General features: G+C 32.9%; 3 protein-coding genes across 3 annotated transcripts; all 3 read left to right on the forward strand.

Moving 5' to 3' along the window:
* The first annotated feature begins 2,736 nt into the window (after window positions 1-2,736).
* On the forward strand, window positions 2,737-3,678 carry LOC130869667 (olfactory receptor 8K3-like). Its single transcript, XM_057762022.1, has one exon. The coding sequence runs from the start codon at window positions 2,737-2,739 to the stop codon at window positions 3,676-3,678; it is 942 nt and encodes a 313-aa protein (XP_057618005.1).
* Window positions 3,679-8,685: 5,007 nt separating this feature from the next.
* LOC130869643 (olfactory receptor 8K3-like) lies at window positions 8,686-9,627 on the forward strand. Its single transcript, XM_057761948.1, has one exon. The coding sequence runs from the start codon at window positions 8,686-8,688 to the stop codon at window positions 9,625-9,627; it is 942 nt and encodes a 313-aa protein (XP_057617931.1).
* Window positions 9,628-18,941: 9,314 nt separating this feature from the next.
* On the forward strand, window positions 18,942-19,883 carry LOC130869495 (olfactory receptor 8K3-like). Its single transcript, XM_057761705.1, has one exon. The coding sequence runs from the start codon at window positions 18,942-18,944 to the stop codon at window positions 19,881-19,883; it is 942 nt and encodes a 313-aa protein (XP_057617688.1).
* Window positions 19,884-20,261: the final 378 nt, after the last annotated feature.

Consider the following 20,261-nt stretch of genomic DNA (forward strand, 5'->3'; position numbering starts at 1 on the left):
TAATAAGTACAATAATAAGTAATAGTCACTCTGTAATGCTAAAAAAATTTGAAAGTGCAGCACGTTCCTAAGCATTGAATTAAAAAAACTTGTTGAGAAGAGATATTTTTTTTATTTGCCATATAAGAACATTTATGTTTTCAATACTTCGTGACTACATCTCACACATCAAAAAATCCATGATTTTAAAATGTTTCTAAATATCATGTTTTAAAGATATCTAATTCTGTAATATGATCTAGTTTGTCATAATTAACAATAGAAAGCTGTTTGTGTGAGGCAGAGAATAAGTATTAGGCCATCATACAGATAATATTTCAGATGAGGTAAGTGTGTTTTCCTATGATGATATTCATATATATTTTATTATATAATATACTAATATACACTATGCACATTAATATATTATATATCAAACTTGTATTATCTTATTTATTTGCATATAGAGCACACATAAATGATAATCACAACACCTTTTACTATCATTTATGTTTTTTTTCATTTCTTAACTTTTTTTGACAATTGCTCTTCACAATCAGTATTCTAGATAAATATCCAAAACTAAAATCATTTATCTGTAGTTGTGATATGCTGCTTTATTTCCAGGTTGCTAAAATCATTGTGCTATTTGTACTTGGTTGTATGCTTGCTTGTTTGCAAATTATGCTGTAACGTCTTCAGTGAAAATTCTTGTGGTAAAGTACACAGATAAACACATATCAGTACATAATTTATATAGTTAATTCAATCACTGTAATATTGTACTCATTAATACCAATTTTACATACTGTATAAATTAATTAATTTTCTTATAAAATGTTTCAACCTATGCAGTTTCTCACATGTATTATTATTTTGTTCAAAGAAATTTGTATAAGACATAATTGCATAAAACCAATTCAAATGAACTCTTTCCTCAGTTTTCTCAAATTTCCACACATTTTCCAGGTTTCTCAAGAGTAGATTAAATAAAATTTGTGATATTCAAATATATATATTTGAAATATATATATATATTTCAGTTGCAATGTAAATATCCACAATAGATCTGCAATAGTGCTACTAAATTTATACAAATATAAGTAACATCAAAATGGAATTAAAATTATGACTATTATAAGAAAAACTGCAAAAAAAAACAGAATTTTACTTCTCTAATTTTAGTAAGACAATGAGAATCAGTGGGGAGAGCTCTGGAAAAATTTGAATGTTTGTATATTAACATTTTATCACAGTACCAGAATATATGTCCTACAGAAGAATGTACATGTAAATAAACTGCTTACTTTCAAATTTATCTGTGACTAAAGAGTAAAAGCTAGACAATTCTAAAGGAAGAAACAAGAAGTTAGCCGGGGCCACAGGTGAGGTTTTATTTCAAAATAGTCCTAAGAAGCTTGTGATATTCACTAGTAGAATTCTTGCTTAGCATGATGAAAGTCCCAGGTATGATTTCCATAACATGCAAGCACAAAGATTTCTATATCTAAATACAGTGAAAAAGCAGAATTCCTTCATCTTTCGTCATCTTTCCAGCATGTTAAAGACTTCATTACTTTCAGCGTAGGCATAGAGCTGTATTCATATAGAGCTTGTGAAGGTATCTGCTCTATACATCCCACGTTCTTTGAAGGTGTCGTATACATAACAAGTTCTTGTTAAGGTGTCTGTTGTCTATGTCACACGTTCTTGTGAAGGTATCTGTTGTGTACAACACACGTTCTTGTGAAGGTATCTGTTGTGTACACCACACATTGCATGCTATCATGTACACTGTATCTACATAAATAGAGCTTATTTTCATTTATTCATAAAACCATTTCAATTGTTTTCTGTTTTCATATTTTAAGTTTTCAAATATATTTAAAATTTACAAATGTTTTAAAAGGCATAAAATTTATAGCTTATAATTACAAGAAGTGTTCCTTGAAATTATGATTTATATACTCATTCCTGGAATTTGACATTAAGAAATCAGAGTCTAAAATTGTAGTGTACTGGATGTATTAATTGTCAATGTTTAATGATTGTGTAGAAGTATGAAAAATGTTCTTACAGTAATAATTCACTATCATCTGTCTAAACCCCAAGAGTCTCATGCTTATTTTAAATTAGTTTTTGTTATTCTATCAGCCACATCTGCATTTCCATCATATTATCTCTCTATTATACTAATCTATCATCTATTTTTATCTATCATCTCCTTCTTTCATTTTGTCCCTCTTTCCTTTTTCTCCTTTTCCTTCATTCTTTTCTTCCTCTTTTCCCTTATTTATCCCTTACTTCCTTCTGATTTCCTTCCTTCCTTCCTTCCTTTCCCCTTTCCTTCCTTCCTCACATTTTCTTTCTTTCATTGAATTCTTAATTTAAAAACAATGTATATTGCTTGTGACTGTGAGTTGCACAGTCTGGCGTGTTTAAGTTTAGGCAGTTTTTAAACAATTTATGGCCAATAGTATTTCAACTCTAAACTTATATAAATGAGATATTTGAGACGCTGTATGAGTTTTAATTAGAAAAACTGCCGTATGAGAGAAACAAAGCACTATTTGTCACGTGTACTTTGCTGCATGTAAATAGGATATGATTTCATTTAAAAGTGTTCTATATTAAATTTTCAATAACTCACATTTAGAAGATATTTACTTAGTAAATGGCTCTAAGGTGACAATGTCTCAAGTGTTTTTTTTTCTAAAAATGTTTTTTTATCCAGAATAGAATATGAAATACACCTGCATGGAGAAAGGAAATCTCACAGTACTGACTGAATTCATTCTTAAAGGCATCACTGACCGCCCTGAGCTGCAGACCCCGCTCTTTGTGTTGCTCCTAGTTATTTATCTGATCTGTGCAGTAGGCAATTTGGGCATCATCATCCTCACCAAGGTGGACTCCAGGCTGCAAACACCCATGTACTTTTTTCTGAGACACCTGGCTGTCACTGATCTTGGATATTCTACAGCTGTGGGACCCAAAATGTTAGCGAGTTTTGTTGCAGAACATAGTTCAGTCTCCTATTATCTTTGTGCTACACAGCTAGCCTGCTTTCTTCTTTTTATTACTTGTGAACTCTTTATTCTGTCTGCCATGTCTTATGATCGCTATGTGGCTATATGTAATCCTCTGCTCTATACGACTATCATGTCCCAAACAAGATGTTGGATACTAGTGGCAATGCCGTATCTCTACAGTGTGTTTGTATCTCTACTAGTCACCCTAAGGATATTCACATTATCCTTTTGTAGCTACAATATCATCAATCATTTTTTCTGTGATTGTATTCCCTTGATATCACTGCTCTGTTCAAAAACACTTGAGGTTGAATTCATCGTTAGGTTCTTTGCAACTTTTGATTTGATTTCCTCTCTTCTGGTTGTCCTTGTGTCTTACCTGTTCATCATCATAGCCATTCTCAGGATGAAATCTCCAGAGGGCAGGCGCAAGGCTTTTTCAACCTGTGGGTCCCACCTAACGGTGGTCACTGTCTTTTACGGGACTTTGATATTTATGTATGTGCAACCCAAGTCCAGTCAATCATTTGAGACTGATAAAGTGTCTTCCATATTTTACACTCTTGTTATCCCAATGTTGAATCCCTTGATATATAGCTTGAGGAATAAAGATGTAAAAGATGGCATAGGAAGAACCTGGGAAAAGATAGTCAACATCTTTTCCTAAAAGTTGAATACAATATTAGCCGTAAAAGTCTGCTTTGAATGTAAACCTACTTTGCTCTCTTCATAGCAAACACGAATAGGCTCAAGATATATTTCATCTACTTGAATACTGGTACAAATCCATAAAAAAAAATATTTGCTTTACCTCAAGGGAAAGTAATAATTGCAATAGTAGAACTTAAGTACAGTCTGTAGACAATAATACTGGGTTGAGGATCACTTGATCAAAAATATGTGTTAGTGAGTCCTAATTGCTTAGGAAAGCCAAAGAGGCCATGGATTGTGTGGCTTTTTATCCTTACAGTGAAATTTGCAATGTCCATTGTAAGCTCCTATTTAGGTTTCTGCTTTGTGGAAAGGCAGACTTTCTGTTTTAGGCTATACTTCATTTATATGGGTATCTTAAAATCAAATTTGATTGTGACTCAGAATTACTACTTGCAGCTCATGTTGAGAGTTATTCATGAGAATATGTTCAAGTACTCCTTCTCCAAGGTAAATTGAAATGTGTTTCCTTTTCCCTCAAGTGTTCTGTCTTTCATATATGAAACTGCTCACTCTATATTTGCTCACTCAGCAACTAGGAGATAATGCAAGTTGTTGAATAACTACTCATTGTGTATCTGTACACAAGGAACTCTATTGGTTGCTAGGTCTATATAATGTATCACTTTCTGCCTTAGGATGGATTTTGATTTGGTACCAGTTTAAACTAGATTCTTACTGACTATTCAGCACTATTGTTACTTGATCTCTGTAAATTCAAGTGATTCTTATTTAAAACTCATTGTCTTTCTGTCATTCAGTTTTTTTTATAAGACGTCTCTCAGCAAGTGTGTGTGGCTCATTTTAATGCTGATATGTTCTGTTTCATTCATAAATTGCATTATGTTTTTGTACTGGGTTTTGCATTATTTTTTATTCAGTAATTAAATCTGGACAAGACTAACAGAAATACTCTTTTGTTTTAACAATGCTATGTTTAAAGAACATATGGAAGATTAAATATTCATATATAACAAAAAAAATAGTGAATTAGCTTCCGTAGATAACTTTAATTTTTGGTTTTTAAAGAGTATAGATTGTATAACTTTATAAAATAATAAAATACATACAATAAAAATAGCCCCCAATTCTACCTCTTTAATAAGTACTGATTTACAAACTATGACAGTGGGAGCTATATTGAAAATTGTTTCCACAAACCCTCCTCAGAAAATAGAATGTCTCCATTCATGTAAATGAAAGTAGGGTACCGTGTTTTACTAACAACAAAAAAAATGAACTCAGAATTGTATAAAACTCACACAGAAAAAGCTGCTCAATCTAGGAAATGCCAAGAGTAACTTGTACTGGAGAACAATCAAAGAAGCATGGAGACATTTCAGCATCAAATATTAAGCACAAATATGTGAATGAGATAAATCAAACTAAAATGCTCATAATAGCTAAAAGAAAAAAATTCAGATTGTAATGTAAATCCAAGGCAGAGTTTCTCAAACTCCCTAATGCTGTGGCCTTCTGATACATTTCCTCATGTGTGGTGACCCTAACCATAATACTATTTCTGTTACCATTTCATAACCATAATTTTTCTGCTGTTATAAATCATAATGTAAGTATCTGTGTTTTCTGATGGTCTTGAGCAACTCCTATAAAAGCATCATTTGACCCAAAGAGGTTGCAACCCACATTTTGAGAACTGTTGATCTAAAATGTGGGGTGTGTTGGGAACAATGAGACCCCAGTTCCTGAATTTCTTGTAATCCCCTGATCTGAGTGCCTACAGCTGCTCTGAGCACAAGACCTTCAGGAGTTCCTGATGGCAGGAGAGTGGTTTCTGGTGGATTTGGTTGGGGCGTGGCAATCTCTATATAATCTGCCCCTGAACACAATAAAGGGGGCATTCTTGGGGAATTCAAGGATGACCCGTGTCTGTGTGTGTCTGTGTATTTTAACCTCCAGCCCCTTGCCCGAAGCTCGGGAACTGGGTGCCAGCGCACAGAGCACAGACACGGGGGCGCGGTGCGCAGCAGGATGAAGTATTTGAGAGCTATAAAATTTAGAAAGAGGTATAGTCTGTGAAAGAACTCTAAAAGGCCGTGTTTCAAAACAAGTCATTTAAATAATGAACAGTAAATCTAAATGGAAATTACCTTAAATAAAACAAACTGAAAAAAGATATATTTTAAAATATACAATAGCATTCAAAATAGAAATCATAATATTTGCACTACCAATATTTATTTATTTCAATTAATTTATATGTGTATGTGTGAGTGCGTGTGCACAAACATACAAGACTTTATGTGCATTATGTGTATATCAGTGTGACCATGAATGCGGATAATCCTAGAACTGAAGTCACAGGCTGTTTTGAGCCACTATTGATTTTGGGGGATTGAACTCAGGACTTCTATAAGAGCAGTCTTGAACTTTCAACTGCTCAGCTACCTCTCCTTGTTCCACACCTCCTCATATTTAGAATGACCATTATTCAAATGCATATCAGTAATTTCCTATAATAGTAAGGCAACTAATGAATGTATAAATAATGAGGGACCTTTACAAAATGGTTGGACTTTAATAATATCTCTTGTTATTAAAGTTTAAATTTCAGCCTTCTATTGACTATGGCTTATATGGATCCTATGTAGCCATCTACAATTTTCTGTAATTTAGCATTATGCTCAGATTCATCTACATTATCACATATTACAGAATATAATTTTTAAGGTGGATGATATTCCAGTGACTGCATCACATTTTATATACCAATTCATTTATTAATGGATATTTAAATTGTTTTATTTCATAACTTGTTAAAATTAAGCTAAAATTAATTATATGTTATGAATAGTTCTTTGAGCTTATAATGCAAATAATTTTGGATAAAACCAGACATATGTTGATTGGTCTTAAAATTTAGTTATTAAAAGTGTAACACAAATGTTTCATGACAATTAATGGACAGTCTCCAGACATTTCATTAAGCATTCTGACATTGTGGACTAATCAAGGAATTTCTTGTCACATCCATGGGGAGAGTCTAGAGTTTGAATAAATATTCAAAAGCTACCACACAACACTCTGCATTAACTTATGCATGGGAGAAACGTTGAGGTACTTTCATCATAGGTAAGGGATGCAAGATGGTTTATGATATCAGTAACTACACACAAGAACACAATGTGCTCTAACTTTGTTATCAAATGTTGCTGTCCACTTTTATTTCATTTGTGTCTTTTCTCCTACTCCCTGGTGGCTGAACAAGAAGATGCTCCCATCACTTTAAGTTATTGGAAAACTTGATAAGCAACCTAAAGTATAAAAATTTTACCTGTTCTTAGAAAATATTTAATTTTCTATATCTGTGATATACATTCTGATACATGCAAATGAGAAAAGAGATTGTTTAATATTAAATCATATGAATATTTCCAAGGCAGAAATTCTGTCATTTTAATGTGCTTTTAAAGAGCTAAGCTTTGTGATTACAATGTTTTCTATAATCAGCTCAAAAATATCTTAACACTTAAACTATGTAGGTAATTGCACTGATGAGTTGATGCATGATACATTTATGTTAAACAAGTGTTCTACATTATATAGACATAAGAAAACAATTATTTGTATTAAGAGAATTTTAAATAATCACTTAGTGTCACTGATAAAATATTGTTCATTTTATACAGTCATCTGTCTATACATTTCTAGGACTGTAGCTTTAAAAGTTAAATTTGATTAATTAGAAAATAATTTTTAAAGTATATTGTAGTCCATTAAATCTAAAATTACTAGGGTGAAGAATATGGGCATTCCTTTAACATACAGGATTACTGGTTCATGCAAGTGATGTATTTTTATTTTTAATATATTATTATTACTAGATGATAAAACAAAATAAAAGAACAAAATAAGATTTAAAGACTTTCTCATTGCAATTTTGGAAGATACTTCTATAATATTGTAAAAGTATATCCTTGCTGTATTTATATAGCAAAGGCTTTCACCTGCAATAGTGTGGACTTTCTCTATACCAACATACTTTTGTGCAAAAGACAATGTGGGTACATACATATTTGTAGGAAATACCTCTTTCAGATACAGTGACTAACTATAAAGAAATATTACATCTTCAGTTGTATCACCTGCTATAAACTATAGGCAACTATACTATAAAAAGTTATTTATGTGTTTCATAAATATAAATGTAAATATAAATATTTATAAAATACAGACTGTGTATTAGTGCTGGAACCTATCTTGAATATGCTATAACAGCAGTCTGTGTTTTTACTTATAATACATTGCTACAGGCAGATGTGTGCAATTTTTTTACCTATCATAGAAAATATAATGTAGAAAAAATATCATAGAAAAATATCTGTATTATTGATGTTATTGAGTTAATTATTGTTACTAAATGAAATGGAAGCATATGAAAAAACAGTGCAATGAAAACCATTAGATATATATTTAATAATTGAAGTCTTAATAATATTACATCATAATTTTATTTACCTGTATCTTCATAGCTTCATTTATTTTCTGTATATGTGTGCACATTTGTATATTGCTTGGGTAAGCTATCATCATCTATCATTTATTAAGAACATAACTATAGAAGTTTGTAAAATTAGATATGGATTATTGGTATAGATATTATTTGGAGATGATTAAGAACTACATATGGTGTTTACCAGACTAAACATCTGCAAAACCTTAGAGGACAGTTACCATTCTTACTGACATTGGAATTATCCAACAATATATTGAAGTAGTATTTTTCATTAAAATCACAATGAATGAGAAATACAAATTATTTTTTTCTGTCTCTTTATCTATAAATTCCTACGAGCAAATGTGTTTATTTCAAATAGTGACTTAGAAATGTTAGATGTTTCTTACTTTCAATCTTAAACACTAAATATTTTTCAGGTAATCAATACTGAAAGACATTTAATATTCTATTGCTTCTATTATAGCAATTTTTATGATAAGAAGAATGGAGAAACACAACCTCTCAGTGGTGACTGAATTCATCCTAATGGGCATCACAGACAACCCTGGGCTCCAGGCCCCATTGTTTGGTTTATTCCTTATTATCTATCTGATCTCAGTGATTGGCAACTTGGGGATCATCATCCTCACCAATATAGATGCCAAACTGCAGACACCAATGTACTTCTTCCTTAAACATTTGGCTTTTACTGATTTTGTCTATTCAACAACTGTGGGACCAAAAATGTTGGTAAACTTCATTGTAGATCAAAATGCAATCTCCTATTATCTTTGTGCTACACAGCTAGCTTTTTTCCTTCTGTTTATTGGCAGTGAGCTTTTTATTTTGTCCGCAATGTCATATGACCGGTATGTGGCCATATGTAAGCCTCTGCTCTACACTGTCATCATGTCTCATAAAGTATGTTGGGTCCTAGTCACAATTACCTATCTTTACTGTACATTTATGTCTCTTGTTGTCACCATAAATATCTTCTCCTTATCTTTCTGTGGCTACAATGTCATTAATCATTTCTTTTGTGACTGTATCCCCTTGATATCTTTGCTTTGCTCAAATACCCATGAAGTTGAACTGATAGTCATGATCTTTGCAGCTTTTGATTTGATTTCTTCCCTTATGGTTGTTCTTATGTCCTACCTGCTTATTCTCATTGCCATTCTCAGGATGAACTCTGCTGAGGGCAGACGGAAAGCTTTTTCCACCTGTGGGTCCCACCTGACAGTGGTGACAGTGTTCTATGGGACATTGATATTTATGTATGTACAACCTGAATCTAGTCATTCCATTGATAGTGACAAAATATCATCCATATTTTATACTCTTATCATCCCTTTATTGAATCCCCTGATCTATAGTCTGAGGAACAAAGATGTTAAAGATGCCCTCCAAAGAACATGGCAAAAATTATTTAGCACATTTTCTTAAAATTTACATGTAAAATTAATCCTTCAAACCAGATTTGAATATGGGTCCATTCTGTTTTCCTACATAATGTACAAGAAACAAGAGTGTGCTCAACGTGTACTTAACTACCTCAATTCTGGTGATAATCAAATTCTCATATGTAATACTTGCATTAGCAGAAAATGACTTCCTTCAGGGCATTTTGTATTTCAAATCTAACAGCCAAGTCTATTGCAAAATACAAGCAAACTTGGTGTGTATAGAACTGAAGTTTTATATCTAAAGAGACATATGATGCATGAGAGAGATAAAGTACACTGTGTACAAAAGAGGATTTTAAACATTCTTGTGGAATTCCCTATTTAAATAAACATTCTGACATTTGAAAGTATTTGCATGTAGTTATGTTTTTTTAATTAAGATTTTTTAATTTATCTTTGTTTTGTGTATTTGACAGTTTCATACATTTATATAATTCACTTTAATTATTGTCACTTCCATTCTTGATTCCCTCATCACCCTCCTTCTCTACCTGAAACCCTTCCTTTCAAACATCCCCCCTTCTACTTTCTTCTTTATCATGTGTTATTCATTGAGTTTAATAAGAATTGCTTGCTCAAGGTTGGGTGAGAGATTGTTTAGTAGAATTTGGGTAAGCTATTTATAGCTGCACCACCCAAGAAAATGACAGTCAATTTCTTTTCTTTAGGAAATAATGAAGTCTCAGAGTCTCTCACAATATACACTGGAATGTTGGCGAGCCTAGTCTTGTGCATTTTAATACAGACAACCATAGTTCATGTCATATTCAAAGGACATGATTTACTCACCCCAACTCTTGATTTCTTTCTACTCCCTCCTCTGTAATAATATATATATATATATATATATATATATATATATATATATATATATATAGAGAGAGAGAGAGAGAGAGAGCTGTCTCATTCAAGGGCAAGCACACTATCACCCCTTATTATCAGGTTTTTTTTAATCAGTATGTTTTCCTGAATTAAGTGCATCCATCTAGTAAGAAACATAATTTTATTAGGTATAAAGAGGATATTTATTGCATACGTATTTTATCAGCTAACTAAAATCATGATATTCTAAGGCTTAATTGTAAAAAATACTGAAGGATAAAAATTGAGTAGAATTTCATATTGAAAGGCTTATTTTAGTAATCTGAAATTTACAACTTTTTGCTAGCTCATCAGTTCAAGTTAATTTTAATGTTTCTATTTTATATAAAATATTACAATAAATAGTTGACATGAGACTTCATTGTTAAAAATAATTTGATTAAAAAGAATTGTATGTGTTCTAAAATTATCTTCAACATAATTTAAAAAGAGAAAACAAAAAAAAAATAGGGTTATCTAGAATGTTTGTAAACAGTCTGAGGTTTAAGATTGTACCAATCAAAGTACTGTGTTGCAATTTATCTTTTACACAAAAGCTAAGAAATGTGAAAATATCATTACCAAATAGCCTCAGATGAAATCATTTAGTGGAATTAATTTATTACCTTATACAAACACCAGATGCTTCTGAGTTAATTCTAATGAATGTTCATGAAACTGGAAGAACTGTTCTCTAAAAGTCCTTCCAGACACCTAAGAATAAGCTTATCTGTTTTATTTTTTGTAGAACTATTGCCTTAAATAAAATCAAGTCATTGTATGTGTACAATTCAAGAGTGTCTTCAGTACTGTATGTGTAAGTGTGTATGAGACAGATTAAATGAACTGAACTGCCTTTACGTGGACTTTGATATGATTTGAAATATTCCAATACAACAATAACAGAAAAAAATTTCCCCACATATAATGGGGAACATTTTATAGTAATATTTTACAAAATAAATTGTATGTACTTAATAACCAATAAGTTTAAAATATAGAAAACTGGACATTATCAATTTTGGTGAGTATCTTGAGTATTGGCATAGACTGAATAAGAAAAGAATAAAATAAGCCCCAAAGATTTACAGCATTCTGTGTAATTTGTGTCCATTTACTTGTCACTATATTTACTTAAATGCTACATAGAGGTTAAACTGTTTGATACCTTCTCTTGTCATATACCAACATTTTCACTTAGGACAGTGCATGCAAGATTATAAAATTATAGAAATGCCTTCAACAGATGCAATAGAACCACTTAAGTTTTGTTTCTGTTTTTATCAAGCTGGTTTGAAATTATAAAAATAACATAGGACTAATATCAGTTTTCCTGGGAAAGATGAAAGAATGATGAAGAAAGGAAGGTAAAGGAAAAGTAAGAAAAGATAAACCTTTTTCTTGTCTATAATTTTGCAATTAAAAGGCAAGGAAAAAATTTTCAGTGTTACTATCTCTACCAAATATTGTAATATATTGTTATAATATTTGTCAAGATTTTGTTAGATATTGCTAAGAAATAAAGGATATTCTTTTCATTACCATGGAACTGGATAACTCAAGGTGAGGCAGGTTTCATTTCCTTAATCAATAATGTAGAAATTAATCAAGCCATGTATTTATTTACAAAGTTATAAAATAGTAGTTAGAAGAGGGCCTGGAACAAAAAAAAAAATAGCTAATAGGAAACACATGAGAACTGGATGGATGGTTCAGCTGATAGGAGCATTGAATTCTCTTGTAAAGGCTCACATCACCTACATCACAGCTACAACTGTCCTCAATTCCAGCTTGAGGAGATCAGAAGCACTTCATGAGCATAGGGCAAGCATGTGGTCCACATACATACATGCAGACAAGCGCTGACACATAAAATAAAAATATACATATGTAAGATATTTTTTAAAAAAATAGAAATGGAACGCATAATTTTAAAATTCTATCATTTTTCTCTTATTGTACTCCAGCACATACTTAATTACATCAGCTTCATATAATTATATTATAAGTGGTTTGCCTGAGCACAGTGTATATATAACGAATTTTGCAAATCATTTGTTTAAAGGTCTTATTAGCACATATAAAAGCTAATGTGCTTTGCATAGTTTTTTGGAAATAAAAGAAACAATAAGTGTACTCTCTGGGGACTTGTCTGGTGAGTTTCTCTAAACCTCTTCATACAAACCTTCTGCCCAGATTTGAAAGTCTTGGTCCTACCCTGACTGATCCAGCCTAGTCTTGACTCTCCTACCTGTATGTCATATCCTCTAGCCCAATAAATAATCCTATTCCATATCCAAACTTTCAACCCAGCCAGTTCTACCCCATCCCTGCACAATTTAACCAGGAAATATATCTAATATATAAACCCAGACATTTTTTTCTGCGTAACTCCATGTAAGCCAAGACATTTTGAACTGTTAGACCCAATCCTATCACAATTCTCACTTTTGCCCCAAATTGTTTTGTTCATATCATGCTTGAAACCAACAAAGAATTCTACAATCCCAAATCTCATCACAAAATATACCAACAATATGAAATTTCAAAACGTAATATTTGCCAGAAGCAAAAATTATAAGCTGGATAAAAGAAAGAACTTTCAATATTGATGCAAGGAACACGGATATTCACATGCTAAAGAGTGAAAACAAACTCAGACATGTCACCTTAAATATAACCTAATCCAAAACAGATTAAAGAAACTTTAAACATAAAATAATGAAACCGCTACAAGAAAAAAATATACTTTATCATATGCTAGGTAGGTATAAGGAAGTACTTTTTCAATAGTACTCCATTTGTCCTAGAATTAAGGCAAAGAATTGACAAGTGGAGCTTTATAAAACAACCAGAGGAAGATAAAACTCACAGAAGTAGAAAGAATATTTGCTAGCCTTTATACCTGACAGAGTATCAATATCTAAAATATATAAAAAAACACAAAAGAATAATATACAAATCAATTAAGTGACTCATTAAAATATGGGTCTTATATAGTTGGGCTCTGGTGCTACACGCCTTCAATCCCAACATTCAGGAGGCAGAAGGAGGCAGATCTCTGTGAGCTTGAGAACAGTCTGGTCTAAAAGAACTAGGTCCAGAACAGGCTCCAAAGCTACAGAGAAACTCTGTCTTGAAAAAAAAAATGGATCTTGGACCTGAATAAAAAGCATTTGCCAAAGAAGAAAAAATATAGCTAAAAATTATTTCAGAAACAACAACAACAAAAAACCCAATGTTCATCATCCCTAGCAATTAGGTAAATGCAAATCAAAACACTTCAACCAAGTCAGAATAGCAAAGATCAAAAAACAAAAATCAACAGGAATATTGAAGGAGATGTGAAAAGGGGCTAATCCTCATTAACTTTTGACAGGAATCCTAACTGGACCTAATACTTTAGAAATCAGTGTGGAGAACTCTCAAAAAGATAAAAGTAAATCTACCAGCTATAACACTCCTTGGTGTACACACAAGAACTTGATGTACTCCACAGATATTTGCTATCCTTGTTCATTGCTTCTCTGCTCAAAGTATCTAGGAAACAGAAGCAACCTAAATGAACTTAAACTGATGGATGAATAATGATAATGTGGTACATATGCACAATAGTACACTATTCAGTTGTAAAGATAAATGAAATCATCAACACTATCTGTTAATGGATGGATACTAGAAAGGATCACATTGAATGGGATAACCCATATCCAAAGGGATAAATATCACACATTCTCTCTATTATTGAAGGCATATTGCCCCACTTTTTCAGATTTGAGCAGATATACTGAATAGGTAGCTGGGAAAGAAATAGAGAGTGGAATAGGAAGGTATAAGTTGGAAATGAAAAAAAAAATGGGAGGCTTTAGGGTGGAGATTAGTACATACAAGATGGAGAAGAGGGAGTGAAATAAGAGCAAGGATGCCATCTGGATTTATATTATCAACTCTGGTTTGAAAGCAAATGGCACCAAAGGGATTAGCACTATTAGGAGCTATGGCTTTGTTAGAATGGTATTGTCTTATTAGAAGACTCGCTGAACATAGCGGACAATGAGGGCTGCTGAGAAATCAAAAACTATGGCACTGGGTTTTGATCCTACTGCACGTACTGGCTTTGTGGGAGCCTAGACTGTTTGGATGCTCACCTTACTAGACCTAGAAGGAGGTGGGAGGTCCTTGGACTTCCCACAATCAGGGAACCCTGACTGCTCTTTGGGCTGCTGAGGTAGGGGGAGTTGATTGGGGGAGGGGGAGGGAAATGGGAGGCAGTGGCGGGGAGTAGGCAGAAAAATATAATAAATAAATAAATTAATTAATTAAAAAAAAGAAGTGTGTCACTGTGGAGGCAAGCCTTGAGGTCTCTTATATGCTCCATACCACCAGCATCTTGGATCACTTACTGTTGTCTGACCAATATAGAATTCTCCAGTACCATGATTGCCTGCATACCACTATATTCCCAGGCATCACGATAATGGACTAAACATCTGAAACTACTACTGCTACCACAACTTAATTTCTTTCCTTCATAAAAGTTGCCATGATCATGTTGCTTCATTTGAGTGATAGAAGCCCTAACTAAGACAGAAGTTTATACCATGGACTGGGTTATTGCTGGGATAAACCTGACCATGCTTTTGTTTGAAGGATATGGACCTAGGGACTGTGGATTAGAAAAGCATTTGATGCTTTAAGTGATGAATAATGGGCCATCCTAGCAGTTATATGGAAGAAAGTGATGCTAACTCCAATTTGAACTGTGGTTACCTGGCTCAAGAACTTTTAGAGGAGAAGAACTTTAGTATGTTGCCTAGAAAGGTGATGTTTTGTTGTAGAGTGTGCTTGCTTTTTTGCTATTGTCTGAAAAGTTTGCCTGAGATTAAAGTGAAGAGTTTTGGATTATTTCCTTTGGCAGAAGAAATCTCAAAACACTATATTATAGACTCTTTTTTATGGTTACTAGTGTTAACTCTAATGAAGACTTATAATGAAAAGGAACATGCTGAGCAAGGAAAATTATTTGAGGAGAAAATGAGCTCCAAAAAGAGAAAAGGAGCTAAATCTTGTATTCAATGAGATAAACAAAATTTTATTTGTTCAAACTGAATCTTTATAATTGTTTATGGTTTCCACAGATTTTCTTTTCCAATGTAAACAAAAGCAAAACCCATTCCCCAATGTACCACATGTCTTGGTTTCCATTATGAGGTAAATGCATCTTTAAAGTATACCTGATGATTTAGTTCCATAGTTTTTCTATTACTTAATGCCTCTTGGTGGTTGTTCTTTTATTATTAGCATTTAGAAAATTTTCTGGGGTATTTATTACCCCTTTTGTTTATTTAACATATCCTTTCGAGTTTGATTTGAACTTTCTATAGCTTCCTGCCAAGTAGGGTTGTGTGGCATACCTGTAACATGCTTCATATTATAATAAGAAAAAAACTATTTTATTTTTTAGAGACAAATGTTGCAGCATTCTTCAACTTGATTTGTACAGGTACATCCAAGATGGCCATAACTTCTAGCAAATGTGTGATTCCCAAATCAGACACTTCTGCCCTCAAAGCAGTTACCCATTGAAACTTGAATAGGTATCGATGGTGTGTTGTACATATTTTAATTTTCCAAATTCTACAAGATGGAACACAACCATTCTGTCAGACTTTATTGCTCTGAGTACCGTTTGGATTAATTCCTGTGAGCAGTGGAGTTTGGTTTTATAAAGAACTAGCAGGACAGTTCCTTGTAATATTTTTTGATTGTTGCCATGTAATGGTAAGTCTTTTATTAAAACTTTTTCATAAAATTCTGAGACCTCCTGCACATTTCTAATCAATAGTTGATCAATTTATGTATTACTTTGTAATAGAGGACCTGGAAGACAATATGAGATTGGAAGTGTGCTATAATCCTCTTCATTGATTTCTTCTTGCAACTTAATTAATAATGAAGTCAATCCTGTGTTGTATGGCATAAATTTGGTGGATTTAATATGTAAAACATCTTTCTGCATATTGGGAATCAATAACTATGCTGAGAGGTTCTATAAAATTCATTAATACTATGGAAATGGTATATAATTTTAGCCTATTGCCAGAATCATAAGATCTTAAATCCACTTTACTTGAATTTCAGGGTTTTTTTTACCTGCCTTAATTTCATCAGTCCAAAATGTAGGGGATCCAGATATAGGTGTTTCCCATACTATGCAAGAAAGAACCAAGTTAGTTCCTGTATAAGTTTAATTATCTTGCTTTGGGGATATTTGCCCCCACTCTTCCCCAAAATACTGCAAACTCTTTGCTAGGATCACTTTCTGCCCATAATTTGTCAATTTCATCATTATTAAAAGGTATTATAATTTTAGCTGGGTTTCTTCCAGCTAATCAATGAAATATTAATTTTCCTTTTAGAATCAACTCTGAGACCATTTCCACATAAGTTTTCAATTTTTTGCAGTTTATGTGGTAAAACTATCTATTTAAGATAATATCTTCCCCCTGCATTAAAATTAATTCAGGGAAATTATTGGAGTATAATATGATCACAATGCAGTTAAGATTCGGATCCACATGATTCACATTTAATTTCTGTATTTTCTATTTCTGCTAATTCTCTCTCAGTTTCAGCTGACAGTATCCTGGGACTTTTTAAGTCCTTCTCACCCTCTAAGGTTTTCAAAAATTATTCAGTTTATTAGGACTTATCCATATAGTGGGCCATAGGTAAGAAATGTCTTCTAGCAATCTTTCAATGTCATTAAGAATCTGTAATCAACCTCTCCTAATTTGCACCTTTTGGGATCTAATTTTTTGTAAGCCTTTTTTATAACCTATATAATTAATAAAATCTCATTTTGTATTTTTTCAGGAGCAAGTTATATTCCCCAACAAGGAAAATTTTTCTTTGCCTCTTCAAAGATTATTTCTAATGTATCTAAATTTGAATCACCTAAAGAGACTCAGATATAATTGTCTCAGGAAAAGATTATATTAGATTATAAAATGAATCCTAATATAAAAAGCTCCTGCCCCCAAGTATGCATCAAGCAGTGGTCAAAACCAAAAGTGAGAGATAGGATGACAGGCATGGCAACTTTTAGTTTAGCGTTGCGGGAACTGTGCCAACAGCTGTGTGGCTTCATGACTCCAGTGGAGAGCATTGCCAATTAGAGTTTCAAAAATATTGCTTGTAATTATTTCTTGGTATCTCCTCAGGGAGAGTATCTATTCTTTAAAAAACACACAAAAATGTATCTCAGAAAATCACCCAGGCTGAGAATCACAGTGGGAAATGAAGACAGGAATTTCACAGCAGGTAACAAAATGTCATGTAGAAACCTGTAGTGTCGGCATAAGGAGAGGTGGCGTCCTTTGCGGAGCTCTCACGGTCTGGAGATACTAATATCTGATTCATTGTCTATTCTTTTCTACAATCAATGATGTCTGAGCAGTTTTAGAATATCTTCATTTCTCTATTTCATGTTAGTTTTTAAAACATTTTTACTGAGGTTTAAAGGGCTAATGGTATTAATTGCCTTTGAAGTATACTCAGAAATATTTTTGATATTTTATTCTTAGAAAGCATCTCTCTCAGTTACGCAGTCACTCTCGTTCTAGTTCTCCACCTCTTTCTCTTACACACACTCTCTCTCACACACACACTTATAACTAATGAACATCCCAGATAAGAATGATTTTATTTACAGAAAAGAATTTGAGAAAACAAATGTTCGGTGTGTCATTATGTTGTCTTTCTAATCCTTAGTTGTATTTACAGATCTAACAAAGAAACTAAGGCCCAACCCTGAAGGATGTACACGCAGAGATTTATAAGGAAAAAATCTTTCATGTAAGTTAGTGTAACTAGTGACTGTTTAAAATCCATGTGTTCATCATTTGGGGGTGCTATGGCTGGAGAGCACAGACTCTTTGGTTCACACACCTAGTCATACTTCAGGTTTTGAATAGACCATCCAGAGTTCTCTTTGTAATATATATGTGGAAATATTTTACACATACCACCTTATTTTCCCAAAAGACTGTGGTACATCATAGGTCAGTGTGTAAGAGGGTTGCACAGATACACTTACTTACATACCCTTTAGTTAATTCAGAAAAAAACAATTATTGATTGCATCTGACTATTATAGATTGTTATTAATAACTCTGGATGTTCTACCTCTATGTCTAAAGAATCTCTCGATCTACACGCATAACTAGAGTTGAGTGCATTTTAAAAGTTTTCAGCATTATGTGTATTATTATTGGCATGCACATTAAATGGTATTACATTTGTACATGTTTTTTAAAAATATACTTATTTTCAAAAATTAAATTAAAATGTTTGAACACAATAAAATACTAATAAAAATCCACAAATATGATAATATTTGAAATCTCTTGACAGGTTTTCCAATGAACACGGATGGAGACCCACAACCTTACAGTGGTGACTGAGTTCATCCTGATGGGCATCACTGACCGCCCTGAGCTGCAGGCCCCATTGTTTGGACTCTTCCTCATCATCTATCTGATTTCACTGGTGGGAAACTTGGGCATGATCGTCCTCACCATGGTGGATTCCAGGCTAAAAACTCCTATGTACTTCTTTCTCAGACACCTTGCTATCACAGATTTTGGTTATTCAACTGCTATTGGACCTAAAATGTTAGCAAATTTTGTTGTCATTCAAAATACAATATCATTCAATCTTTGTGCTACACAATTATCCTTCTTTCTTCTGTTCATTGCTTGTGAACTTTTCATCCTCTCTGTGATGTCCTATGACCGCTATGTAGCCATCTGTAACCCTCTGCTATACAATGTCATCATGTCACAAACTATATGTTGGGTGATGGTGGCAGTCCCATATATTTACAGTGTATTTGTTTCCCTCATAGTTACTATAAATATTTTCTCTTCATCCTTCTGTGGCTACAATGTTATCCATCATTTCTACTGTGACGGTCTGCCCTTGATATCTCTGCTCTGCTCAAATACAGATAAAGCTGAAATGATAATTTTAGTTTTATCTGCTATCAACTTGATATCCTCCCTTTTGGTGATCCTTGTCTCCTACCTTCTCATTCTTAGAGCTATTCTCAGGATGAACTCAGCTGAGGGAAGGAAGAAGGCTTTCTCCACCTGTGGATCTCACCTGACAGTAGTCACTGTCTTCTATGGGACTTTGATATTTATGTATGTGCAGCCCAAGTCCAGTCACTCCTTCAACACTGACAAAATAGCTTCCATCTTTTATACCCTGGTCATCCCTATGTTGAATCCCTTGATCTACAGCTTGAGGAATAAAGATGTAAAACATGCTCTTAGAAAGACAGGGAAAACTATATGCAATTACTTCTCATAGAAGTCACAGGAATTAAAGGTTATCTTATACCACCTCAAATAAATTTAAGTGTTTTATATGTTTCAGTGAAGAACATACTAAAACACTACCCTTCTCAGAAGAGGAGAAAGGTTATAAACAAAACTTTTAAGAAAGGAGGTAGCACAGAAAATTGTTTTAAAGACTGCAGACCTAAAAACGGTAACAATATGGTTTTATTAATGTATGAAGGAAGTTAAGGAAAGGTGTCTTGTAGGGTTTAAATAAGATTTGTCAACTGAACTTTACAGTGAACTGTCTGGTGTTCACGTGTATCTTTGCATTTATTTATATTAAAACGACAGTTATTATTTTAGTAATTGTATTTATTGCTTTTCATATACATTTGTATAAACTGTG

The sequence above is a fragment of the Chionomys nivalis genome, chromosome 2 (assembly GCF_950005125.1).
Source record: "Chionomys nivalis chromosome 2, mChiNiv1.1, whole genome shotgun sequence".
Taxonomy (NCBI): domain Eukaryota; kingdom Metazoa; phylum Chordata; class Mammalia; order Rodentia; family Cricetidae; genus Chionomys; species Chionomys nivalis.